At 38.3% G+C, this 27,470-nt stretch overlaps 1 protein-coding gene across 2 annotated transcripts; it reads left to right on the plus strand.

The window, feature by feature from the left end:
* The first annotated feature begins 4,581 nt into the window (after window positions 1-4,581).
* On the plus strand, window positions 4,582-25,828 carry Uba3 (ubiquitin like modifier activating enzyme 3). Of its 2 annotated transcripts, XM_032906039.1 has the most exons (18): window positions 4,582-4,674; window positions 4,860-4,901; window positions 6,547-6,667; window positions 8,155-8,235; window positions 10,618-10,700; window positions 13,121-13,201; window positions 17,106-17,149; window positions 18,131-18,195; window positions 18,467-18,622; window positions 19,952-20,054; window positions 20,150-20,263; window positions 22,758-22,831; window positions 23,221-23,251; window positions 23,475-23,560; window positions 23,861-23,961; window positions 24,066-24,129; window positions 24,215-24,269; window positions 24,774-25,828. In XM_032906039.1, the coding sequence occupies exons 1-18, from the start codon at window positions 4,655-4,657 to the stop codon at window positions 24,857-24,859; spliced, it is 1,407 nt and encodes a 468-aa protein (XP_032761930.1). In that variant the 5' UTR covers window positions 4,582-4,654; the 3' UTR covers window positions 24,860-25,828. The 2 variants fall into 2 exon arrangements, with proteins under 2 accessions (XP_032761930.1, XP_032761931.1); XM_032906040.1 differs by lacking the exon at window positions 4,860-4,901 and having other exon boundaries at window positions 4,593-4,674.
* Window positions 25,829-27,470: the final 1,642 nt, after the last annotated feature.

The following is a 27,470-nucleotide window of genomic DNA, read 5'->3' on the forward strand; positions in this document are numbered from 1 at the left end:
TAAAACGGAGTACTAACAAAAAGTAACCAGCGGAAATGCCCCACCTAAACTAAAGGTGGTGTCAGTCGTCTCTCCGGCAGTTTAAATACAAACCATCTCTTTTAAAGCATTGTTTGTGTGTGTTCTCTGCCTTGGAGGGAGGGGAAAAAAAAGGCAGCTGTTCAGCTGTCAGTCTAAGTGGAATGGAATGGAAGACGACCTCAGAGTCTCTGAAAGTCCAGTATTGCTGTTCTCCCCACACATGCATGCAATTTTCATGAGTCACTTTGTGTGAAATCAGACTGGAAAAATGGGAGGGAGGGGTTTGTCTGAAATGAACCGCTGGTTGTTGGCTCGCCTTTTCTCCGCTCCCCGTTTCTGCTGTCCTGTGGCAAAATTACTGAACTGCTGTGCCATTATTATAGCTAGATGATCAGATAGGTACTGGATGGCTTCACTGCTTCCTGAGTGAGCTCTTAGCAGCTTCAAAGCAAACAGCTGCTGCAGGTAGTCTGTGTTTTGGGGGCAGAAACATGGATACCCGGGCCAGAAAACTTTCTTAGTTTTATTCCAATACTAAACCAAAAACTTTTACCTAAGAAAACATATCTTTAAAACAAACAAACAAACAAAACCTCCTATAGCTAGGGCTTCTACAAGTGCACCAAGCTACAAAAGTATAACATTTACCAGAGACTTAGCACAGACCCATGCTGACCCTGTGCTAGCTGCTTCAGTTTCTGTGAGTTGCTTTGAGACCTGCTTAGTTTATTCGGTGGGTTGTTTTCTGCTCCTACTCTGGAAGGCGGACTTCTAAGGTGTCAGTGCCTAAGGTAACAGTGTTTCTAAATTTGCAACTGGTAATTTTTAATCAAACTTGAAGCGCTCTGCAAAGACCACAAACTTCCCCTAAAACAAAGAATAGTAAACCATACTTGAGGCTAAGTCAAATTTGGTTGTCCTTGCTGATTAGAAAGGCAGTTGAGGAAATTATGATGGCTTTCTGAAAACTCCTGCTGGTGTTTCAGACAGCTTGGTAATTGGATCCAGCAATTTACTTTGGAGAAAAGCCGTTCCTTTTAAAAATTTTACTTATTTATTGTGAATGAATGTCTTGCCTGCATTGTGCATGTGCCCGGCCTGAAAGCCTTGTGCCTGCTGAGATCAGAAGAGGCTGTCAGAGCTCTTGGAACTGGAGTTACAGATCCTAAGCTGCCATGTGGGAATTGGGATTTGAATCTCGGTCCTCTGAAAGAACGGCAAATGCTCTTAACCACTGAGTCATTCTCCAGGCTAGTGGAGAAATGTCTTAACTTTCTCCAGTCTTACATTCTTCATATGTAAACTCTGCTTAGTAGAAAATCTGCCATGGAGGCTAAATCAGGGATCCTTGGAAAATGTTTAGTATATGTAGCATTAACAGATTTACTGTTATCAGTAATACTACAAACTAGCATGGTAAGGCAAACCCAGAAGCTTAGCTACTCCAGAGGCCCAGGTAGGAGGGGCTTGTAGGGGCTACAAAGCTACAAAGTGAATTCAAGGCCAGCCAGAGCAAGTTGGTAAGACTTTGGTTCAACATAAAAAGCAAGAAGAGTGCTAGAAATATACACTTCAGTGATCAACACTTCCCTAGCAACGTCGGTCCTGTGTACAGACTCCATCATTGCAACAACAACAAACAAACAAGAACAAACAATAAACTCAACAAAACAAAGAGCTAGCAGAGTCCTTAATTTACCTGGTTGATGTTTACAGTATTTTAACCTGCTTTCTATACTTTGATAATAAACACCTGCTGACTTTTCTCCGTAATGAGACCATTGATCACTGTGGTTACCTCTGAATAGATAAAATAGGAGAAAACTATTGAGACCGCTTAGTACCATGCCAGCAGGCATTCTAGGTCCTTTCCAACCTTGTGAAGGCACTGTGGGAAGTCACAAAGGGGAAGTGCTTGCCTTGCTCTGCCCTCTGAGGGCCTGCCCTGTAGGAAATACTCATTCGGAGACACTGAGGAGAGTGCTAAATAGAGCCATGCCAGGCCTTTCTTCAATTATAGGAAATCAGAGGGTGTGGAGGAATTCCCGGAGTGTAAGAATTTTAAAAGGTATCAGTGTCACAGAGCCCTAGTTTCATCCCTCATTACTGCAAATAAAAAAAGAAGAGAATCCAAAGAGGTCTGTATTTGTTGTTGTTGTTGTTGTTGTTGTTGTTTTGTTTTGTTTTGTTTTCTCTGTTCATAGGATGAGTCCCCCTTTCTCTGAAAATGTTGAGTATGTTTCTGTCTCTGGTTGGACTACGGTAGATTTTTTTTTTTTGGATCAATTTTGTTTGCTTGTTTTGTTTTCTCTATATTTTTATACCTCGTCATCCAACTATTTTAAATGAGAATGAGCACAAATGAATCAACTTTACTCCTGTCTCTGTTTAAGAGCTATTATTAGCAGCTATGTCACTATTTTTAGGTTGGGGGGGAGGGGAGTAAGAGTAAGGATATTCGCTGCATTAGTCTCTTACAACAAATGCTGACAGATGGCTCAGTGGTTTAGAGTGCTTGCTGTTCTTCCAAAGGAAAGGTCAATTCCCAGCAGCCACATCAGGTGGCTCACAAATACCTGTAACTCCAGCTCCAAGGGGCTTCTGTGGGAACACACACACACACACACACACACACACACACACACACACACACACACACACACACACACACAAATAAACGTTTTTTTTTCCAAAGCACTCACTTGAGGCTTTTCCACAGGGACTTAACTTTAGTAAGCACCATTCTGATTATTCCACTGTCTGGCCATACATTATAGTAGATGCTAATAGTTTATGATTAAATAAAAGTAAATCTACAGTGGACGTTGGTCACTTGCCACTGTCACTGTCATTATTAACAAGTGGAGGTGGATATTTCTAATCAGATAGGCCTCTCTAATGATGCCTGGTGTCAGCTGTCAAAATGGTGAGTCACGGTGACACACAGATGCCGGACAGACATCTTTGTAAACTTCTTTTGGGTGTTTTATCTGAATGAACATTTGCACCACTTGTGTGCTAGGTGCCAGGGAGTTGCAGGCTATTGTGAGGCACTGGGAATTGAACCTGGGTCCCCTGGGAGAGCTGCAGTGCTCTCAACTGCTGAGCTAGCTCTGCAGACTTTCTTTTTCTTTTTTCTTTTCTTCCTCTTCCTCTGCTATTTCTGTCCTATTTCCAAGGCTCAGTTTCCTCTTCTCACTGTCTGGTTCTGGCTGAATTTTTAGCTCAATGTGTGCTATTGATGAAGACAGCTGGGGGATCATAACAGACGAGCCTTCCTTAAAGTTCAATAGAGAATAGGAAAAAGAGTAGATTAAATGCCACAGGTGAGTAGCAGCGTCTCCTTTAATGAGCACCCTGGAAGCTTTATCTGCTGTCATTGATTTTCAAACAGTGCATCCACAAACCATCTGTTGTGGTAAAACTCAAACCTGGAATTTGTAACCTTCAAGTGATTCCAATCAAAAACTATATTTGAGAACCACTCAAGATTTCACTTAATTTTCAATCTCATACTCGTGAATGTTGTTATTCTCACTTTACAATCAAGGATCTGGAAATACCCAAGGTCTCATGGCTAATAGCTACATATTAAATTTTTTATCTCATTTTAGTAAAAGAGATATGTTTGTGTAGATACATATTTGAAATATATGAACACAATTCTTTCTTGTCTACCAGAATCACTCATTTGCATACAATACATGACTATGAAGAGCAGAGTCAAAAAGTTCATTTATATATTACTGCCTTAAGGTGATGGGTTATATAATAAATCTCTATACTTTTCTTATCTAATCATCTATCTTATCTATCATTCACTTATCTATCTAATATATATCTGGATGAATACATGTATAACAATAGTTTTCTGGCAAAATGGTGTGACACTAAAGTTTAATATGGATTTTCACAAAGAAAATAAGATTCTTTACCCTATGTCTGTGTAAGGTTTAAACTTCATGCTCATGAAGGGAAGGATTTTGAATCTTCCTGAAATATGAAAAACAGAAATTCTTTTCACCATTTTTCCCGGAGGAAAGCACTGGCATATTGGGGAGGTTGTTTCAGTTTTTAAATAGAATATAGGAACATTTTATGCAATCATTTGTCAACATATCAATGTATAAATAAGTAACATATCTAAGTTCATGCGGCATAGCAACATGATAGATGGTATAACATTATTTAAGTAGGCACAATTAATCAAAGATTTTAATTACAGTGTGAAATGCTTGCAAAGCCTAAGGGAACCTAAGCAGCCAATTTACCCATGGCTTCCAACTGTTCAACTAGCTTACCCAGATACTCCCACCCCTCCCTCCGGTCCCCTGAAGCCACGCCTCTAGTATTGGCTCCGCCCCTCACCCTTTCTAATTGCCTAGTAAGACCGCGCTGGTCCACCCTCTCTGCGCCTGCTCAGCCTTTTTTCTCCTTAAAGCCTCATCCCACTACACGCCAGCTCCGCCTCTCCCCTTGAAACCCCGCCCTACTGCGCCCTCTTACTCTCTTACCTGAAGCTCCTCCCCTCCGCCCTGGCTCCACTCCGCCCTCTTCCTATTAATCTGCAGTCCCGCCCACCCCGGGCGGACCCGCTCGCCGCGAGGGGCTCTGGGAAGAGGCGGGGAACAATATGGCGGATGGCGAGGAGCCGTAAGTATCGGGGTTTTGCCGGAGCGCCGAGTTGGGCTGGGTTGTGAGAGAGCGCGGCGGTGGGCGGTCACCGCTGCCACCCGGGGGCCCCCCAACCCCCGCCCCGTCCCCTCGCCCCCCATACCCTTGCGGCGCTCTCTTTGGAGCTTGATGCTGACCCTTCTTTTATTCTCTCTTTCTTTTAGGGAGAAGAAAAGAAGGAGAATAGAGGAGCTGCTGGCTGAGAAGTTAGTGCTGCTGGGAGGCCGGGGTCCTCTCCGGAGACCCCCGCCTCCCCCTAATCCCAGGCCTAGGGGACCAGCCGCAGCGGGCCCGGGGGGACTGGGAGGGGGTGCACCTGGAGCAGGCCGCGCGTCCTCACCCCTGACCCCGTCCCAAGCCCGAGCCACCCGCCGGCTGCTCCCTGGCTATGCTCCTGCAAAAGCCACCCGGTACCCCCCTCTTCCTCCAACCCAAATTGGCAGAGCTGTGACCTTGTGGCAAGTGAATCCAATCTAAATCTAAATGTACCCGAGGCCTGTTTTGGGTCCTTGGTAAATACTTGAGGCAATCGTATAAACTTTTTATGAACACTCTGAATCAGGAATTGTGTTAAAACTTGTCATTTTTGTAAGGTAATTGTGTCTTAAAGGAGATGCCAACTCGCTCTCTCAATCACCACACAACCTGTATCAAATACTTAGTTTTTTGATGCCACAGGTTTTAAAATTCTTTTCATATGGCCAATCCTACGGGATTCCTCTCCCCTCCCTCCGTGGGAAGGGGAAAAAAAAATATACTCCTGTAGTGGGTGTGGTGAATTCATAATTTCTGTGTCAGTTCTCAGTAGTACTTTGGTCTTTTCCCTGCCCCTCCCTATGGTTGAATTTCAAATGCAAGGGTTCACATTCATTTCCCACTGTTTAAGTCCTTACTTTTTTTTTGCACCAAATGACAAAGTTCGAATGCTTGCTGTATGCCAAGAGTTGTCCCTGAGTTCAATTCACAATTCTCTCTTTGCCTCATGACCATCAGAAGTAGTTGTAATCCACAGTTGAGGTTTCTGACAGTTAAGGAATCTTCTCAAAGTTAGAATGCGCTTGGTTGTGGAGTGCAACCCAGCAGTGCAGCAGAACATCAGCTGTGCAATGTGTATTCATCCTGTTTGTAAAAAAATTGATAATTACTAATATATTTGAAGGTAGAAACTTTGGGGTTACAGGAAAGTTATCCCGGCCAAACATGAATGAATCTGAGATTAAAAAGTGCATTTGAGTTTTTTGCTTTTGTTTTTAGAGGAGTCACATTTTATTAGTTACATAGCCTTAAAGATTTCTTGATGGTAATGCCTATCTGTGGCATAATTTTAATCTAAACGTTTTCTTTTGTGTTTTGTGACAACAAAAAAACTACTGGAACCCCTCTGAGGAAAGAAATGTATGAATATTGCTTTCATCCAAAAATGCTCAGTGGACCTCATCTTTCCTACTTGGGAGGAGCCATAGATAGTATTAGATTTAAGCACCATAGTTCTTCAAGTCCCCCTCACCCTATGCATTTGTATTTCTACTGAAGGAACCGATGATGGAAATTCAGTAAGACTAAATACCAAACAGAGGGAAGTCCTTTCTCACCGAGTCATTTAGTGTTCCAACTTTGGTCTTTGGGTGCTGAGGAAGCTAGGAATACAGAGGCTGATTTATTTCATCAAGTAGGTGAAGAGTGCTTTCCCACAATAGACAAGCCAAAACTGGAAAAACTCACAACTCAGTTTTCCTTTTTATTTGAGCAGGTCTGATGTGTGGTTACCTTTACATTTGGGGAGACCTAATAGTTATGGGCCTGGCTTTTTCATACTGATCTTTGCAGCTGAGTTTACTGTGTTCTGTGCAGAATGGCTGTTGATGGTGGGTGTGGGGACACTGGAGACTGGGAAGGTCGCTGGAACCATGTAAAGAAGTTCCTCGAGCGGTCTGGACCCTTCACACACCCCGATTTCGAACCGAGCACTGAAGTGAGAAATATTTATTTTTAAAGAACTGCTCTAATAGTTTTACATTTCAAAAATAATAAGATGCTTCCTTTTAAATTTACTCTTATAATACAGATAATTAATAAAATTGTTTTGTGAATCTTATGAGTATTGAGTTGAATCTTTACAACTTAATTTATGTAAATGACTAGAGATGCATTTTTATATTTTTCATATAAGTTTAAATATTTTAAAGAATAGGATAAGTTGATATCATATTCTGGTATGTTTAAAATTCTATAGTTTAGAATGATTCCTAAGACACATTTCCCTGTTTGTAGCCCTGATGTGGTAAATTAATTCTAATAAGACTGTAAGATATGCTTACCTGGGTATTAAAATTTAGTTGGAAATCTTTCCTTAGTACTGACTATAATTAATTGAATGTTAAAAATGTGCTTGCAATATAATAGATATGTATTTTTAAACTGTGTCTGACTTGAAGCAAATATTTGATTAGATAAAATTTCTTTCTTATTACAAAGTAGGAACAAAGTAATCACTATAATGTGTTGTATGACCTTTTGTGCCCATGAAGAGATTTTTGAAATAGAAACGCCACTCAAAGTTGTGTAAACTCTCAAATTTGGTTAAGTAGCTTGTTGCAAATAAGTCCTTTTCCTCCTTTAGTGGTAAACACAATGCATAATAGCAATTCTTTCTTTGTATAATATAGTTATACATCATATTTTCTTGTACTTTGAAAGTGTTTCTGCACAATAGCTTAAGGTTGTCACTTCTGTTAAGCAGTGTTCCCAAGTTTTATTTCTGCTGATTTAGAATTTGCTGATTTCTCAAGTTTTGTAAGCTCCACTCATTGTTCAAAGAAAGGTGTAATTGTTCTTATCTAATTTTTGTTAGACCTTCAAACACTTAAAATTTTAAAATTAAAAGAAAAAGCATAAAGAATGAGAGAAGGAAAATAGAGAATGCTGTAGTTAAATTGCTATATTACCTATAAAATGGTGTACCAATGCTTGAAAAAAAGTATAATTAGAGATAGTTTTTAAGTATTTCTTTAGATTTTATCAGTGTTTTGCCTTCATGTCTGTGTATGTACCTCATGTGCCAAAGGCCCGCAAGTTCAGAAGAGGGTGTCCTTTTCTCTGGAACTTGGGTTATGGATGGTTGTGAGCCACTGTGTGTGTGTGTGTTGGGAATCAAACTGGGTCCTCTGCAAGAGCAACAAATGCCTTATCTGCTGAGTCATCCAGCCCTAAGGCTAATTTTCCTGTTAGAACTAGGCTTTTAATTTCATATAGTAAAAGTAAAGTGTTAAAATTGAAACTCTGAAATTACTAGGATTTTGAAATTTGTAATTACATCTCTTTCATAACATGTCAGGTGTGTTTCTTATCGTTAATTGGTGTTTTTGTGCCTACACCAACAACTATTGTGTGGTTTGTTGCCTTATTCATGGTTCTTGTGGTGACCGCCTGGATTTTAATACGTCTTTCTATTCGTTACAGTCACTCCAGTTCTTGTTAGATACATGTAAAGTTCTAGTCATTGGAGCTGGTGGCTTAGGATGTGAGCTACTGAAAAATCTGGTAATATATATGTATAATTATATATGTATAATTCTATTCTCTTAGAGATAAGTTCTTTTGTTCCTGTCATATAAAGAATGTCTTCATTTCACGATTATTAATTTTTTCTCTTGAACATTTATTGGATAAATTTCGCAGGTAAAATTCTAGACAGTAATAAAAATGTATACTATTATTTTGGAATTCTAAAAGTTTTAAAATTAAGTCATATTTTTCTTTTTTTTTTTCCCCCTTTTGCCTAGTGGTAATATTTTATTGAACTAAATAGCAGAGTAGATAGTTTTATCTTTTAATGTGTAATTTTAAATAATTATTTCTTTTGCTTTTCCCAATAACCCAGTTTTGTCGGTTTTTGTCATCACTTTATCCAAGATGACACACTGAGGTGCAGCAAAATTGAAAGACTCCCTCATTTTTTCTGAAATAAAGTGAAGTTCCTAGACTCTAATCCAAGTCATCATCAGTTCTTTACATAAAGAACTGTGCCCTTTTTCACAGAATCCCTGAATGACCGAAGACGGTTGTTTTGATGACCATATGATAAGTGCCTATGATTTAGGACACCTGAGCCTTTAGTAAAACTATTTCTGTGTGCTATTTAGAAATAGTTGTGATGTAATTGCTTTCATTGAGTTCTTATAACCATGAAATAGCTTTGCATAAGTTTCTGTTAATTTAACAGATTTAGGAAGGAGAGAATTAATATAGAGCCACTGTATACCTGGTTTCTAACTGGGTAGAAAAATAGAAAATAGTAAGCAGATCATAGCCATATAGAAGACACCTGTGACCTACCAAGAGTTAAATTCATTTGCATACAAGGTTCATTTTTATTTTATGTGTATGAGTGTTTTGCCAGCTTATATGTATACCACATGGATGCCTGCTGCCCAGGGAGGTAGAAGAGGCTGTCAGATGAAACTAGCATTACAGAGACTTGGGACCTGTCGTATGGGTTCTGAGAACTAAACCCAGGCCCTCTGTAGGAGCAATACATGTTCTTAACTGCTGAGCCATCTCTTCAATCTGGCAATTAAAATTTATTATCAACACAATCGTACTGATTGGCTAGGAAACGCTAGTGTTGCTCCTACTGACGTTTTAAAATGAAATACACTTACTCTGTTTAGTGCAATGTTAGTTCTATGGGGATTGTAAGTCACTGTGGTCTCTGTCTGCAGTGAATTTTAAGTTTGGGAAGACAAGTCTTAATGAAATCAATAGTAGTATGTATGGAATAGTATGTATGGTGTTCCAAATGAGAACTCCCTTCCAGACAGACTTATTCTAGTGTGAAAACTCACAACTTGCCAAAGGGAAGGGTTTGCAGAGTTTGGGCATTGTTTTTTTTTTCCCCCCCAATTAGGCATTTACAGGTCCCTTAAGGCTTAACTTTTTGGTTTTGAAGCCATGATTTACTATTACAGTGTACAGTGCAATGTTGTATGCTCAGATTAGATCTGAGGATTATTTATTACACCACTGGTTCTCACCCTTCCTAATGTCGCAGCCCTTTAATACAGTTCCTCATGCTGTGATGACCCCAAGCATACAATTGTTTTTGTTACTACTTTATAGCTGTAAAATTGCTATGGCTAACAATGGTAATGTAAATATCTGATATTTGGTCTTGGACCCCTGCCCTGTGAAAGGTCATGACCTACAGGTTGAGAACCATTGCACTACATTCTGATCCTTCAGGCACATTCACAGAATGTAGGCCTTTCATTTCATCATTTATTATTTTGCTTGTTTTAGATGTAAGCATAGAAGACATGCATTTTTTTCACTTCCCTTTTACTCACTGTAAGCTCACTCTAAAAAAAGAAACTCACTTTAATAATTACCGGTTAACCAAATGTATATTGAGTTTCCTCTTGTAAATGCCATGCACAATTTTTGGTGATAAAAGCTCAAAATGGAACATAAACAGATGTCTGTTTATGGAACTCAGATTTTCTTTTGGAAAAAAAAAGAGAGAAGGAAGGTGTATGGAATGTCAGATGGTAATAAATGGGTGAAAAAGGAAGGCCTGAGGGAAGGCAGCCTGGTGGTGAGGGCAGGGTTTTCATAGGGAGGAGCAGTGTCCTAGAAGAACATTGGGAAGGAAAGGCTCTAGGCAAAGGGGTCAGCAGATACAAAGCAGGAGAGATTGTGAGTTTTCTCTTGGCTAGAGAAGACTTAAACCTAAGTGCTTGTGCATTTTTGTTCTTTACCAATTTTTAAAAATTTTTTAAATGCCTTGCACAGACTTTTTTAAGCCAAAGAGTGTAATTATGTAGAATTTATCACTGAAAATGTATGGATTTAGGACCTAGACTTTTTAAATGTTATGTTTTAAAAGGAAACTGTTGCCTAATTAGATTGCTTTTCTTTCCATAGGCATTGTCTGGTTTTAGACAGATTCATGTTATAGACATGGACACTATAGATGTTTCCAATTTAAATAGGCAGTTTTTATTTAGGTAAGTTTGACATTTTAAAAATTCTGATAAACATTTGAATTTGTGTTCTTTGTAATGTAATAATTACTAAGGGTCTAACATGGATTTTTACAAAAACAAGAACTATTTTTTTAAAAAAAAAATTTCATTGGTGTATTGTCTGCATTTATATCTGTGTAAAGGTGTTAGAAACCCTGTAACTGGAGTTACAGACAGCTGTTAGCTGCCGTGTGGGTTCTTGGGGTTGAACCTGGGTCCTCTGGAAGAGTAGTCAGTTCTTTTAACTGCTGAGCCATTGTCCAGCCCCAAGAAGTGCTACTTTTATACTTTAGAAATTGGAATACATATTTGAGTATTCAGGTGTTGGTTGTTTTATAAGCACATGTATGCATTTTGTGTGCCTTTCCTTTCTGATAAATTTTTAACATATTACAGCTTTGAAATAGACTGATGATTGATTGTTAATAACAAGCCACACCTTTTTAATTAATTAACTATTTTTAAAAAGATTTATTTATATATTTTATATATGTGAATAGAATATAGCTGTCTCCAGACACACCAGAAGGGGACACAGGATTCCATTACAGATGGTCATGAGCCACCACGTGGTTTCTGGGAATTGAACTCAGGACCTCTGGAAGAGCAGTCAGTGCTCTTAACCACCGAGCCATCTCTCCAGCCCTCACCTTTTAATTTATAACTAACATAGTTCCAATAATAATGACACTTGCAGAGGTAACTAACACAGGCTGTTGCCATAAGGATGACTTTTATTTATGACAGTGTCTTAAGTTGCAGGATTCGGGTCTCCTGATCCTGTAAGTTAAGGTAACAGTCTTCACTAAAATTGCTGGAGTTCTTTTGTGAGACTCATAAAAGCACAAAAATACATTTAGAAATCTTGGCACTCACTGTTTCCTCTTCCATATGTGAAGAGCTGTCTGTGCAGAAAGCTTGAATGTGGGATTCAAATCAAGGTTTCTATTTTATAGTACCTTTCTATGCAAGTAAGGACAAAGAATAAAATTCTTAGCAACTTTAAATAGGGAAAGAATAAATTCTTTATTGCTGAAGAGGAAAATTGACCTGATTAAATGTTTCCTTTGAAGTTCTAATTTTAAATAAAATTTTGATTTGTTATTTTTTTACTCTTTAAAAATCTTATATTGCCCTGTGTGAAGGATACAGAGAATCAGGGCTCAATGTTTAGAGTATGTATGTACCAGGAAGTTACAGTGAAGCAGTTACTCTTCCATGGGAACTGTGAGGAGATGGTAGACAGTATTCACACGCTTGACGAGACCCTTCGTATCCTTCTGGACTTATGGGCCGGTAATTGTCACAGAGGGATCTTTCTAGCTTTGCTTTTAGTTTCTTGAAAATATTGCTGTCTTTGAAATTTAGTCTCTTTTTTAAAATATGGTTAAGGAAGTGATGCATTCTTGTAATCTCAGCACGAAGGAAGCTGAGACAAGAGGATCTGGATGCGATTGAGCTATGTAGTAATACCTATCTCAAAAAAACAAGCATAACAAATCCTGCCATACTTTAGGGACCTCTGATTCCTACTTAAGTGGCACACAAAGGATGGAGGCAACGCTTAGAGGGTCTTTCTTTTCCAGAGTGAATGTCTTTGTGTGTATGTTACTAAGACCAACATATAAACACAGTGAAGCAGGCATGGTGGTTCCCAAGTACAATACCAGCATTTGAGAGTCTGAAGCGGGAGGATTGCTTAAAATTTTAGAGGCCATGCTGGGCTGTATACTAAGCTCAAGGCCAGGCAGAGCTGTAGAGTAAGATCCTGTCTCACCCAACCAAACAACAGATTGATGTTCTGGGATTCAAGCTGTGTGCTTGGAAGGCTCTGTGTTTAGGATATTTCTATATTAGGAAGTGTCATGGTTGGAAGTAGCCATTAAACATGCTGCTGTTAGGCTTAACCCTGGAGGATGGAGACCCTATTGTTTATAGGTCATATTTTCAGTTAAATGAAATTAGACTTTTTACACTGTCATCAAGGGTGTAGTAACTATACACTTAATTTATTACTGATAGAAAAATACTGAGACACTGATGGAGAGGTGACTCTCCAGTTAAGAGCACAGATTGTTCTTGCAGAGGATTCAGGGTCAGTGCCCGGTGGTTTACACTCTCCCATCATTCTAGCTTGATGACTAGCCTCCGCAGGCATCTGCACACACATGTACATGCCTACACACACACACACACACACACACACACACACACACACACACACACTCTCTCTCTCTCTCTGTCTCTCTCTCTCTCTCTCTTAAGAATAATAAAAAAACTGTAGTTAGTATTTTTCCAAAGGATGTTATAAGTAAATTGTCCATTTTTTCATTTGGAAGCTAATTATGTAGATCATCTAAATTCATACTATGGATGACAACTTGATACAATGTTTTCTGTAGGCCTAAAGATGTTGGAAGACCCAAGGCTGAAGTTGCTGCAGAATTCCTGAATGACAGAGTTCCTAACTGCAACGTGGTCCCGTATCCTTTCAACAGAAAGTGTTTTTCTAAAACCGCCCCTTATTATGACAGATGCTTAGTAGAGAATGCTGCTGGTGCGGAGGTCGTCTGCAGCCTGCCCCTTTCTACTGAGCAGATGCCGATCCTTTGCTTTCCAGCCCAGTCTTCCTTTTGTGGTTGTGCTCATGTTTTTGGCCTTGACTTTTAAATTATTTGCATAGCTGATGTCATTATCAGCTTTTCTAGTTTTAGTATTAAGTAAATGCATCTTCACCTATGCCTTATATCTTGGACACACACTTTACTCACAGTGGATCACAGATGTAATTCATAAAGCTGTGAAATCAGGGAATGGTACAGATCATCTCTGGGTTCTGAGGCTTGATGGAGAGCACATAGACCACTTGGAAATTCATAGCTGTGGTCTGAAAAAGACTGTTATGGGACTAAAAGGACAGGCTAGGTACTGGAGAGAACACTTGTAAAGCAGCCGACAGAGAACCAATCTAGAGTTCAGTTATTCCTGGGTATCTGTGGGGATTGCTTCCCAGACCCTTTCAGGAATCCAGATCTACTGATCCTCAAGTCTACATGCAGAAAGGTAGCATGCTGGAGATGGGGCTCGCTGGTAGTTCACTTCCATGAAGTCCTAGGTTCAACCCCCAGTACTATATAATAAATACTTAAAACGTATACTGTTTTTATATTTGTGCTATCCACATGTTTTATGGTTTTACTGTTGTGCACAGATACCATGACCAAGGCAATTCTTATAAGGACAACATTTAACTGGGGCTGGCTTACAGGTTCAGAGGTTCAGTCCATTATCATCAAAGCAGGAACATGACAGCATCCAGGCAGGCGTGGTGCAGGAGGAGCTGAGAGTTCTCCATCTTCATCTGAAGGCTGCTAGCAGAACACTGGTTTCCAGGCAGCTAGGGTGAGGGTCTTAAAGCCCAAGTCCACAGTGACACATTACTCCAACAAGGCCACACCTATACCAACAGAATCATACCTTCTAAGAGTGTCACGTCCTGGGCCAAGCATATACAAACCACCAGACCACATCTGGATATTTATCTGTATCTGATGTCTTAATATATCTTTTATAATACCTACTGTTAAATGCTATAAAAATTGTTATCATGCTGTGTTATCTGAGAAACCATGGAAAGAAAGTTGGTTTACATTCACTACTGACAGTTTTCCTTTTGTTGTGTATTTTTGATCCAGGGTTGGTTGAATCTATGCGTGGAACACCTTCAGACATGGAAGCTTGAGTGTTCATTAAAGAAATTCTAAAACTTAGCAGAAAAAACCTCATCCATTTAAAAAGTGGATGGACATTGCAAAGGGAGAGTTCACTGAAGAGATCAATGTCAAAATCTTATAAAAGGTGCTCATCATCCAGGAAGACTCAGTGACCCCACTGTTAAGGGAGCTTAAGGCCAGCCTGGACAACTAGTGGATCCAGTGTCAGAATAAAGTTAAAAGGGCTGGGGTGAAGCTCAGTTGTAGAGTACGTGCCTAGTTTGCATGGGGCCCTAATTCAGTCTAATACAAAGACAAACAAAAGCTTGGACAAGATGTTACATACCTTGTAAATTAAAGGAGGAGGAGGAGTAGTATCTAGGGCTGACAGAAATAACAGAAAAATGTGGTTATTCATGATAGAAAGTAAAATAATCATCTAGAAAATAGTTTGACCATTTTAAAAAAATCTAAATATGCATTTAACTTTATTACTGAGTTGGTTCATTTTGGGACACTTTAGTGATATTAATGCATGTATTCTCAGAAAAATCTGTACATGTTGCTTACACCAACTATATTTGTTGACACTCCAAACCAGGACCTGCTTGATAGGTGAATTGTGGTCACCTGTGCGGTAGAGCGAGCACTCCTAAGCAGTAAAAGGAACAACTAAAGAAACATGTACACCTGGGATGCAGCCCATGGGCATTTGAGAAAATGTCCAGCCTCAAGAGGTTGTCATGTCCTTGGGACATATATATCCTGTTGTTAAATGAAACACTTAGGAAGATGGAGAGCAGGTTAGAAATCACCAAAGAATGGGTGTAAATTGGGAGTTGGTATATTGATGTACATTGAGAGGTTTTAGCCACGTGCTATGGTACTTGGTTTGAGAATTGCTGCAAGTTGAAGGTCAGCCTGGTATACATAGAGGTTCCAGGCTACTCAAGTTAGATAGGGAGACTCTCAAAGAAACAAGGCTTGCAAGATAGGGGTTAAAGGTTCTTCTTGCCAAGCCTGGTGGCCTGATTCTCAAGTCCCCCATGGCAGAGGGAAAGAATGATTCCCCTAAGTTGTCGTCGTCTTCAGACCTCCTAATTATACCATGGCTATGGCATACTCCCTCCATACCGGGGGGCAGAAGGTGTCATGGGTAGCTGTGTACTATGCCAGTGTTGCCTTTTTTATGGGTTGATCTAGTGCACTTCTGTAAATGGTGAGCATTCAAAGTATAGCTTCTCTGTACTGCTTTTACTGCTTTTGGTGAATATCTGTTTATTTGAAGTAAATCTGCTTGAAAATAGAAATACAGGCCTCTTTGTAAGTAGACAAAAGGGAGAATATTCGTGTTCCATCTAGCCCTGTTGTTGAGACCTGGGAAAGTTGTTTTATGATATCCACCTAAGAGAGACTATCTTGGGCTGCCTCCTAGTTTCCCTGTTGGGACTCTCTACTGCTTCTTTTGTTTCTTTTTCAACCTAGTTCTCAGTGTGCCTTGCTGGTTGCTGCATTCAAAGGGATAGAGTTCTAAATGGGTGAGGTTAAACCCGAGTTGCTGGGTTTTTTAATACCTTCATTTGTAGGTAGGAGTCTAGATGAGCATGTTGTGTGTTGTCCCTCTTTGTGTTGCTTTTGAGAACATAGGGCATTGTTAGAGTGGTATCATTTGTTTTCTTTACTAGTAAAATTAAACACATTCTGTATTTACTTGTGCTTTTTTGGTTTTTGAGAAAGGGTCTCTATGTAGCCCTGTCTGTTCTGGAATTTCTCATGTAGGCCAGGCTCCCAAGTGCTGAGATTAAATGTGTGCTGATCCACATAGCCTGCAAGTGCAGGGTGATGACCAAAAGTTGCTGACTGGCTAGAAAAGAGACCTACAGCCGATTTTTACCAGAGGTAGAAAAAATGCATAATTTGCATCCAGGCCCAGGGTCTTATGTAAGTAAAACCAATACAACCAGTTGTACTAGCAATTCTGTGGATTGTTTTTAATATAAGGCTTACATATACACATATACATTTATATGTATATATAAAACTCTTGACAGTTTTTTGATAGTCTGTTTCTTGCTATAAAGAATTCTTTTCATACAATATATTTTAACCATGTATTTTTCCCTTTCTCAATTCCCAGGTCCTTGCCACTTCCCTACCCACCCAATTTTATGTTCTTTTTCTTTCTTCAAAAAAAAGAAACCAAACCCAAGAAACAAATAGAACCCCTCCACTGAAACACAAATTAAACAAGCAAAAGACCAATAATGCAAAAAATGTCAAAGCAAAATGAAACACAAAGTTCACAAAAAAATACCATAACTCTTTAATTTTGTTTACACATTTATTTAATGTGTGGGTGAGAGAGAGAGAGAGAGAGAGAGAGAGAGAGAGAGAGAGAGACAGACAGACAGACAGACAGACAGACAGACAAAGAGACAAAGAGACAGATGGACCTACCTCCACTTGTGCACAGACACAGATGCATAAAATAAGGTCAATGACCTACATTGGTTTGTCAGAAAATAGGGACCACCCCATTTTGTCAGACTTCCTGAATTCCACATTGATTACTTATCAGTGTGGATAAACAAACAGTGTGTTCCTTATGGCATTGTTAAATTCACTTCAGAACTGTAAAACTTAGGACCTTAGGTTCCTTTACCTTTGAATTCAGACATTTCAACAAGATTCAAGATTTTAACGACACTTTCTACCGACGTAAGTTCTTTATTAATACTAAGTTCTTACTAATTTCTCCAGTTTGTTGTTTTGTTTTACCTCATTCTGGGTACTTGAAACACCACAGCACTGATTCTTAGTAGATCCCACTAGCTGCTTGCTTGAATTAAGAGTTACTAAAGGATTAGGAGGGTGGGGAGCTTCTAATAAAATGTTTTTTTTTTTTTAAACAAAGTAATTACGTTGCATAACTGCCTTTATTTAAATTGGTAAACTGTGTTCAAAGCAGTTTTAGAGTCACAGCAAAGGTGGGTGGAAAGTAGCGTTTTCTGTCCCATCACACAGACGGCCCTTGATAATCTGAGTTATGTGGGATGATGGAAGAGAGACATGCAGATGCCGTGAAGCCTTGAGAAAGCAGGGGATCACCCTCAATGGACTGAATGAAGCCCAAGCAGCCTTTCAGAAGCATATCTGTTGACTGCTAGCCTTTGAGTGAGGCAAGTTCCTCACACCAGAGCCCCCGATCTAATGTGTGTGTTTCGTGAAGGAGCATATCATCACCTCTGCAGCCTCCTGTGCTATTTGCAGTGCTCACTAGTGCAAGACTTTTTCTGGTTTGCTAAGAGCGTCTGTGACTAAGATCATGCAGAGTCTATGAAGCTCCTTCAGACAAACAAATCACAGGATACAATCACTACCTATCACAGTGGCTTCTTTAAAGCCCAAGAATGTCTAAAAGCAGTTGCTTCATTCTGATGTTCATACCAGATACTACTAAATTTCCACTGCAAACTTTTCCTTTCTAGTAGTGGTCCACTGGCAGTGATAGATTAATACTCCATGAACCCCTGTTAGGGCACTGGTATAGTAGTGTGTGTGTTTGTAAGCACTAGTGACCTAGTGTGTGTGTGGTGGGGCCAGCACTATGGAGGCTGAAGCAAGAGGATAGAGAATTTGAGACTTGCCTAGACTACATAGACTATATTAAAAATTACATGTGGATTTTTTTTCTTGTAGAATTTCATATTATCGTATGTGGCCTGGACTCTATCATAGCCAGGAGATGGATCAATGGAATGCTGGTAAACACTTCATCGTTCAGGTTCTCTAAAGGTCTTTGCTTCAAATCAGAACCGTTGGTTTAATTTTAAATTGAGTAGCTATACACATTGTTACTGCTTTCATTGATTTTCAATGAAATGTGTTTATTGTTAGGAATGTAGTTCATTCTGATAGATTGCTACTGAGTCCCAAACTAACTTCTAGAATTTGCTAGAAATACACTGCTGTGGTTGCTTTTTTTTTTTTTTCCACTTCCTATTCTTTTTTAAGACCTTTAAAACATTTCCCTAGATATCTCTTCTAAATTATGAAGATGGTGTGTTGGATCCAAGCTCCATTGTACCTTTGATAGATGGGGGCACAGAAGGCTTTAAAGGGAACGCCCGAGTGATTTTGCCTGGAATGACCGCTTGTATTGAGTGCACTCTGGAACTTTACCCACCACAGGTAATCAGAAAAGTTCCTACCTCTCTTTCTTAGTATCTTGGGTGGTAATTAGTGTTGGCTATAACATCTGGTCAGTGTCTAGGGTTTGTAATTGAGGATAAGTGTTTAAATATATCATTTAAGGGTATAGGTTCGTATTTACCATAATGACAGCATGGGCTCAAACTAGTGGACTTCAGCCTCAAAACAAGAGCAAAATTTAAAACAAAATTTGCTAAGACGAATAAAATATGATAGTCTTCTGTGTTTGAGAGAAGATGATATATATCAGATCTGCTTTTGTGGTTTTGTATTAGTACTTTTTTTATTGGTATTTTGCTAAGTGTGTTTTTGTTTTAATTATGTGTGTATGTGAAAGTGTGTAGGTATGTGAGTACAGTGGTCCTGGACACCAGAGGTGACAGATTCCTCTGTAGCCAGAGTAACAGGCTGGTGTGAGATGCCTGACATGGTGCTGGGAACCAAACTCAGTTCTTCTGAGAGAGAAGTGTATGCTCTTAAACCACTGAGCTCCAGCTCCTTACTTTTTTAATTTAAGAGAAATTACGAAGTTATATGTTGGGACAAGTTATATTCTGTCTGTTTTCTTCATATTCTTTCCTTTAATTTAAACTTAAGGTAAAATGTATATACATAGGGTTCAGGTATTTGTTGGACTCCTAGAGCATACCTTTCATGAGGAAGGAAGGTCTACTGACATTATTACAGAGACCACAACTCCTAGGAAAAAGGCTGGTTAGGTGGCTTAGCCGATAAAGACGCTGAGTTTAATCTTAGGACACCCATGGTGGAGCTAAAAGTCTTCTGACTGTCATAGTGTGTACTAGCATATGCTCACAGGCACATACATGCAAAGTAAATGTGATAAAGAGTTTAGGATTAAGAATGATCTTTTCAAAATGGAGCTCTGTAGCATACACACTCACTTTAAAGGATGGTTGCAGTTTTGATTTATAAACGTTAGTAGCTCTATGAGTATTAACTTACAGTTGGTTGAATTCTGTGCTTTTGTGCTGGTTTGCATTATACCTTTACATTGAATACAGGTAAAACTAAGTCCCTTCCATTTCAGAATTTATTTAGTACTTTTCTTTTCATTGCCAACAGAGCTTGAGTGTGTATGCTCTAAAAATGTAGGACACATGTGTCTGTCTTTACAGGCAGGGCAGCCCTGAGAGACTCTGATGCCTCCTGTTAGTATACAAGTCTTAGTGCCCTATAGTGAAGAGCTGAGATGAATGCTATGAACTAAACCAGAACTAGACGTTGCATTTTTAAAATAGCTCATAATTTAAATTTTACTAAGAAAGACAAATTTTGCACTTTTAGGTCAATTTCCCCATGTGTACCATTGCATCTATGCCCAGGCTCCCAGAGCACTGTATCGAGTATGTAAGGATGTTGCAGTGGCCTAAAGAGCAGCCTTTTGGAGGTAATTTAACAATCTAGACTTAAAAAGTATTTTATATATTACTCATTTTGAAATTACATTTAAAAATTACCTTATGTTTGTCTGCCCCACAACAGATGGGGTTCCATTAGACGGAGATGACCCTGAACATATTCAGTGGATTTTCCAAAAGTCTGTAGAGAGAGCATCACAATATAATATTAGAGGTGTTACCTACAGACTCACTCAAGGTGAGTTAGTGAACTGTCATAGTTGTGGGATTGGTAGGGAAATACTCTATGGCAGTGATTTGTTCCTAACTCCATCTGTATCAGATATTTACGTTATGATTCATAACAATAGCAAAATTACAATCAATAAAGTAGCAACAAAATAATTTTATGGTTGGGGGTCACCACAACATGAAGGACTGTATTAAATGGTTGCAGGATTAGGAAAGTTGAGAATCACTTCTCTATGGCAAGAATGCTTGATATGTAATTAAGAGATCACCATCCATCTGCAGTTTAATTGAAGAACTATGGAAGCAGTGTTTTTCCAGTTATTCCAAGGTAGTAGCTAACCGTGTTCTGGAGAATACATGCTATTCAGCTTGTGGAGATTGAATGGTGCCACTGATTCATATTTTTATACAATTGTACAATTGAAAGAGCCCTTATCTTCAAAGTCTAACTGTTCACTTCATCTTTCACTGAAGAGGAATTTATCCTCTCTAGGAGAGCTGTCGAAAGATTGTCAAGTAGTTACTCTAGCTGTGTCTTCTTTAGTTTGAGTTTTGGCCAGTATCTTACATAATCTAATTGCTTTTTTTTTATTTTTAAATTTTTATGTGACTATTTTGTCTGCTTGTATATATGTGCATCTCATGCATGCATGCCTGGTGCCTGCAGAGTGTAGAAGAAGGCATGCGTCCCCTGGAACTGGAGTTATAGAAAGATCTGAGCTGCATATGGGCATTGGGAGCCGAACCCTTTTTGCATTTAATACTCTCTTCACATTCATCGCTACTCATTAAAATTTGCATATCTTTTCACAGATCTAGTGGTTAGGCCTTCCTTTCCCCGTTTCTCCCTCCCCATATCCCCTCTCTCACAGAAACAATATTCTGGAGGTTGTTTATTAAATTTTGTATTGGTCCTGGAGATCAAACCAAGGGTCTTAGCAGCCTTTTTAGATTTGTCTCAATCTGTTGTCAGATCTTCTTGAGTCTCTCAGACTTCTCTACTGTCTTCACAAAGATACCATGAAAGACCTTTCCAGATGCTCCCCCAAAGCCTGGCTGTTCTGTGTTCCCATTTTCTGGTTGCTGGGTCAGTCAGAGTCCGTGAACGTGCCTCCTCTAGCCTGGGCTCACAGTGAACAGTCCTGCTCAGCCTGGGTGACCAGTGTTCAGTCTTGTTATAGTTCTTCTCTTTTGGAATTTTGCCATAGTCTCTAGAAAGAGTTGTCTGTTCTTTTTTTCAAATTTGTCATTTCTTTTCTGTGACTGTTTTCTTTACTCGTTCTGGTATTACCCCTTAAATTCAGTTCATGCCTACTGCCTGTTTCCTCACCTTCGTCTACTTGTGCTCCTCCTGCTGGAATGCTGGGAACACATCTGGTAGTGCTGCCTCACCTCCAGGTTCACGTGGTTTCTCTAGAGTGAGCGATTCAAGTGCAGTTGGAAGACGCGAGTCTTCCTTTTTTATTATGGAAGATGGTTTGTTCATAGCTTACATGAATATGGAAGTGAAAAGTTAGAATCAGTCAAACTAGAGAGTTGTGCTTTGTCCTGTGTGGTCATGTTGGAAGTGTAAAAGAAAGATACTTTAAAAAGGCTGTTGTATTTTTTTCTATTGTGACATTTTGTGAATGGAATGACTTGAATTAACTATATCAAGAATCATTAGGAAACTTCGTTTATACTTATTAAGACATTTCAGAGTCTAGTACTATGTATAAGACTGTGTGGGATGGACATGCATGGGCACAGCCCATTTCTGTACTTGCTAGGAGTAATGTTGTGGGTATCATATTTAATTTCTCAGCCTCGTCTCCTTTCTTTTTAGAACAAGGATGGTGAGACTACCATCACCATCTCAGTAACATTAAATAATATTTAGTATTCGCACTATATTTGTAGTATAAGGAAACACTATTGTTATTATGTTTCTGCTTTGTCCTTATAGAAAACTACAGAGACTTCGTTTCAGTACTGTTGCTTAATGTTTCAACATACTATAGACTGTTGAGAATTAAAGATGATAGTTCATGTTTAAAGGTGTCTGGTTTTTTTTTTGTTTGTTTGTTTGTTTTTTCCCTTGGAGATAGGGTCTTTTCGGCTTCCCACCACCATGCCTGGCTATGCCCAACTTTATCTCTTGATTTGAATGCCTGAAAAATCAGAAAATGGTATTTCATAATCGAGACTTTAAATGTCTTAATTACATGATTTTAACTTAAAGTGACTTTTCTTTTTTAAAAAACACAGAGCTAGAGAGATGGCTTAGCTGGCTTATTATTCATAACTACCTCTAACTCCAGCTTCAGGAGGCCAGGCAAGCTTCTGGATTCTGAGGACCCCTACACTTACATGTTCACATGCACACGTGTGCAATACACACACACACACACACACACACACACACACACACACACACACACACACATGTGTTCCCCTACACCTGATTAAAAATCTTGAAGAAAAAAAAACAATGACCATATTTTATTTGGCAAATTTTTCAGGGGTAGTAAAACGAATCATTCCTGCAGTAGCTTCTACAAATGCAGTCATTGCAGGTAAGGGAAAAAGACTTTCAGTTTTACTTTTTGCTTTGATTCTGACTTAATGTCTAAATTGACATTTCTGTAGTTACTTGCGTTCTAGGAATTTGATATCTTCTTGGGTGGGTTGCTCCTGTTTCCTCTGTATTTTTTGTTTCATTATGTCTTACAGGACCTTATGTTTCTCTTAGACAAAGTGCTCACAGTAAAGGAATGTTTTAGCATGTCTTTTTACTCATAGGGTTAGCTTTTCATTGATCTGATGAGATGAAGGAAAAGTTGTATTGTTTAGATCATATAAAACAAATACAAAACTTATTCCTTCCTATGTTTTTAAAGTTGTGTATTTTAAAATCCATTTTCTATTCAAATTACAATTTTATCTGATTTTGACTTTAAACTGCAGAATTTTACTTTCAAAAAGCTGTGTGCCACTGAGGTTTTCAAGATTTTAATGAGTTTTTTTTTTTTTTTTTTTTTTAAAAATTTATTTATTTTTTTCATTCTGCCTGCATATGTGACTACCCAGGCCAGAAGAGGGTGATCTCCAGATGGTTGTGAGCTGAGGAATTTTTCTGGTTAAAGATAGCTAACAAGGTAATGAGTTTTTTTTTAATATGTGTAGAAATCCTCCTTATAACCTTGCTCAATTAGATAAAATGAACTTTTTTTTTCATTACAGTGCATACATTCCCCTTAATAATTACTTAGTATTCAATGATGTAGATGGACTGTACACTTACACATTTGAAGCAGAGAGAAAGGTTAGTAGCATTAAAGAAATAAAAATATTCTTCACTATACAATCTTTGCTTTTATGTATTAGTTATTAGGAATTAGAAGATAATTATGCTGTGAGTTACTAAAGCTAATACATAATATGTATCTTTTGTTAGATAGCTTAGATGCTGTAAAGCATAAGAATTTAGAACAAATAATCTATTACAAAGTAGGCTTTAAAGCAAAAAGTATTTTCATAGGAAACATGCATGATTGTAAAATAACTCGATTTCTATGTCTGCTTAAAAAGAGACTAAGACAGTGTGACTCTTTTATGTTTGCAGGAGAACTGCCCTGCGTGTAGCCAGCTTCCTCAAAACATCCAGTTCTCCCCATCAGCTAAACTGCAAGAGGTGTTAGACTATCTAACCAATAGTGCTTCTCTGTAAGTGCTGAGTGTTTATATTGTAAAAGTCAGTTTTAAACTTTACAGTAACAAAGCAAGAACTATTTTCTTTAAATAAGATGGTGTTTGCCACTTTATTTTAGGCAAATGAAGTCTCCAGCTATTACAGCCACGTTAGAGGGGAAAAACAGGACACTTTATTTACAGGTCAGTAGTATTCATTAATGTTTTTGAAGAAAATTGTGTTATTTTTTTCTTATGTGCTATGCATTAAAATAATGTTGTTCTCCAGTCAGTAACGTCTATTGAAGAACGAACGAGACCGAATCTTTCCAAAACATTAAAAGGTATTTTAAGTAAATGTATACCCTAACATAATTTTCTTTTTTAGTAAATGTCTGCTATCTCTCCCTCCTTCCCTCCCTCCCCCCTTTGTGGGTGTGTGTGTGTGTGTGGTGGGGGTGGTGTCTGTCTGTGCCCAGTACCAGGGATCATAATCAGGCAACCCGTGCTGGCTGGCACGGGCCTTATCCCTGCGCTGGCTGTTTCCTCAGCCCTCAGTGTTTGGAGATAGGATGCGTTTGTGTGTCTTTAGCCTTGAACTTGCTTGTAGCCCAGTCTGGCTTTGAACTTAGTTACACTCCTAATTAAATATGACCAAATTGTAATTATTTATATCTCTAAAAATTATAGAGTTGATGGCTCTTTTAATAGAAAAAATTAAAACTCTAAGAAATCAAATTTAAAAATGTATCTGAACTATAAAGCTATAATTTGTGTGTTTGTGTCATTTTTGTTGTTGTTGTTGAGGTATTTATTTACCTTGGTCTAATGACAATTTTCTATTTTAGAACTGGGACTAGTTGATGGACAAGAACTGGCTGTTGCTGACGTCACCACACCACAAACTGTACTATTCAAACTTCATTTTACTTAAGGAAAATAAATCTGCACATAATAGAAATTCATAGAAATAATATGCTTTATAAATGTTATGCAATTGAAGAGCCAGGAAGATGAGGCAGAGGGGAACACCCAAGAAAGGAAATTTAATTGATGTCATTTTTAGCATTAGTGTGGCTAGAATTTGACTTTTTATATATACATATATATAAAAAATGAATGACTCTTTTTTAACTTTATAAGTTTCTCTTGAAGACTGAACTTCTGGGTTGGGCTAGTAAGCATTTTCATTTTAGTAATACTGAAAACCATGCCTCCAGGAAAGATTATGAACAAATGTCCTGCTTCTTTAAAGCAGGACAAACACTGTCTTTTTGTGTGAATTTGTTATGGTCAAACAACATATTCCTCAGCTTGCATTTGAGTATTCACCTGTATAGAAATGTATTCTTGAATGGAAATGAGGAATTATGTCTTAAGAACATTAAATATTTACAACCTGACATCTAGAGATATCAAACATAGGCAATTTCTTCATTACTACTCATAATTGTGACTGTCCATGTGTGTATTAATTATTGCAGAGTTTAACTTGTCCATGATAATTTGTAAACAGTATTATAGAGTCATACCTGTGCATGAAAATTCAAAATATTTTCATGTATTTATTTGCAATGCCACAGAGACCAGTATGCACAAATTTAAACCAAGACATGGCTGTTCAAAGAAATTAATGTTTCAACAGTTATCATTGATGCTTTTGCACTATTTATTAATAAAATTGTACATTGTCTACTTTTTATTGAAAATTTTAAAGTATATCAATAATAGTAAATAATTTTATAGTGATGTAGAAATAATTTTTAAATGTTTAATAGTTATTATTACCAGACTTTTAATTCACCTGAGTTAAATTTTTAAAAATTTACTGTAGTAATTTCCATAGTACAGACTAGGTTCATTCGTTCTCATTGGTAAATGAAATGGAATGACTTAATTTTTACGTAAAGTTTCTTTCTTAACATGCCTTTTTTTCTTCAAAAATGTTAAAATCAAAGTGGATCACAAATACTAAAAATATATAGTTGTAATGTTTTAATGTGGGAACAAATAGTACCTAATTTTCATTTTTAGTTGCAATTTTTTAGTGGGTGGAATCTGTCTCTGTCTTGTTTCTTTCTGGTGTGGGGATGGTGCAGGAATATAACCTGGGACCTCCCCCATGTTAGTGAAATGCTCCATTACAGAGCTATACCCTAGTTTCTAGCTACCTACTGACAAATTTAGTTCATTATAAAACCACATAGGGTACAGTTCTATGCTTTACCCAAAATGCTACAGAGTTAACACAGTTTTTCTTTTCTTTTTTTTTTTTTCCGGAGCTGGGAGCCGAACCCAGGGCCTTGTGCTTGCTAGGCAAACGCTCTACCACTGAGCTAAATCCCCAACCCCAACACAGTTTTTTCTTTATGGTTCTTCTAGTATCAGATTTAGAGCCTTGTACTAGGCCAGCATTCCATTACTAAGCTGTATCTCCAATAAGGCTCTTTTTCTTTCTTTTCTTTTCTTTCCTTTCCTTTCCTTTCCTTTCCTTTCCTTTCCTTTCCTTTCCTTTCCTTTCCTTTCCTTTCCTTTTCCTTTCTTTCCTTTCTTTCTTTCTTTTCTTTCTTTCCTTTCTTTCTTTCTTTTTCTTTCTTTCTTTCTTTCTTTCTTTTTTTTAAATAAGATAAGGTCTCATTGTGTAGTCTAAGCTGGTTTTAACTTGTGACCCGCTTCCCCTGCCTCTTTCTCTACTGGATTATAATAATATGTTGCAAAGCACCTGACCTCCCCCCACCACCCCCTTTATTTTTTTTTAAGACAGGGTCTTACTGTGCTCTAGTTGTCCTGTAACATTCTATGTAGACAAGGCTTGCCTAAAACTCAAAGAGATCTGCCTGTGTTTGCCTTCCAAGAGCTGAACCTTTTTAAAAGCGAAGGTTATTAACACTGAGTGCCTCCTTCATAAAGATGCTGTAATAATCTTAAAGGCAACAATATTTCATCATAGAGCTTGGAAAATAACTTTGAAAGGTTTATGTTATCTGCCCAGTGCTGTGCATTTAGAAGTATTGGGACAGGAATTCTAACAGGCCTCAACTCGCCTTACATACTCAGCTAAACTCTTTGAAAGGAATTGGGTTATTTAGTACAATTATACAACTTGTATAATTACCAAGTATTAGTATAAACATGCATAGATATTTTCCTATGGATCTGAATACTTTAATGTACATGCAAAATGAGTTGAAACCCTGTGCTGACAGAGTGATGTTTGAACCAGAGACTTCTGATAAGGATAATGATACTGATAAGCAAAATTAAGGTTAAAACACAGGGCCTGCAAAAATCTACCAAGGCAGGCAAGGCCTGTGATACTCTGATCAGAGAAGTCAGCGACCAAGGACAAAGGCTTTAAAGTTACAGGACGTAAGACCCTTCACCCCCTCTTCAACCCCTTCAGCTGCCATCTTTGCCACTTGTGGCAATACACTCTATACATTTCTGTTTATGAAAGCCACCTCCTCCTTTCCTCCTCCTCAGCCTGTGGCGTAAGGCACTCTTCAGCCTGCTGTGATCCCTCATCGTTTGGCTTTTCCTGCTCT

The sequence above is a fragment of the Rattus rattus genome, chromosome 6 (assembly GCF_011064425.1).
Source record: "Rattus rattus isolate New Zealand chromosome 6, Rrattus_CSIRO_v1, whole genome shotgun sequence".
NCBI classification, from domain to species: domain Eukaryota; kingdom Metazoa; phylum Chordata; class Mammalia; order Rodentia; family Muridae; genus Rattus; species Rattus rattus.

Coding starts and splice junctions, on each gene's coding strand:
- Uba3 (XM_032906039.1), top strand. CDS start 4,655: ATGGCGGATGGCGAGGAGCC. Junction 18,623..19,951: donor TGGAACTTTACCCACCACAG/GTAATCAGAAAA, acceptor TTGCACTTTTAG/GTCAATTTCCCCATGTGTAC. Junction 22,832..23,220: donor GTAAGGGAAAAAGACTTTCA/GTTTTACTTTTT, acceptor ACTTTCAAAAAG/CTGTGTGCCACTGAGGTTTT.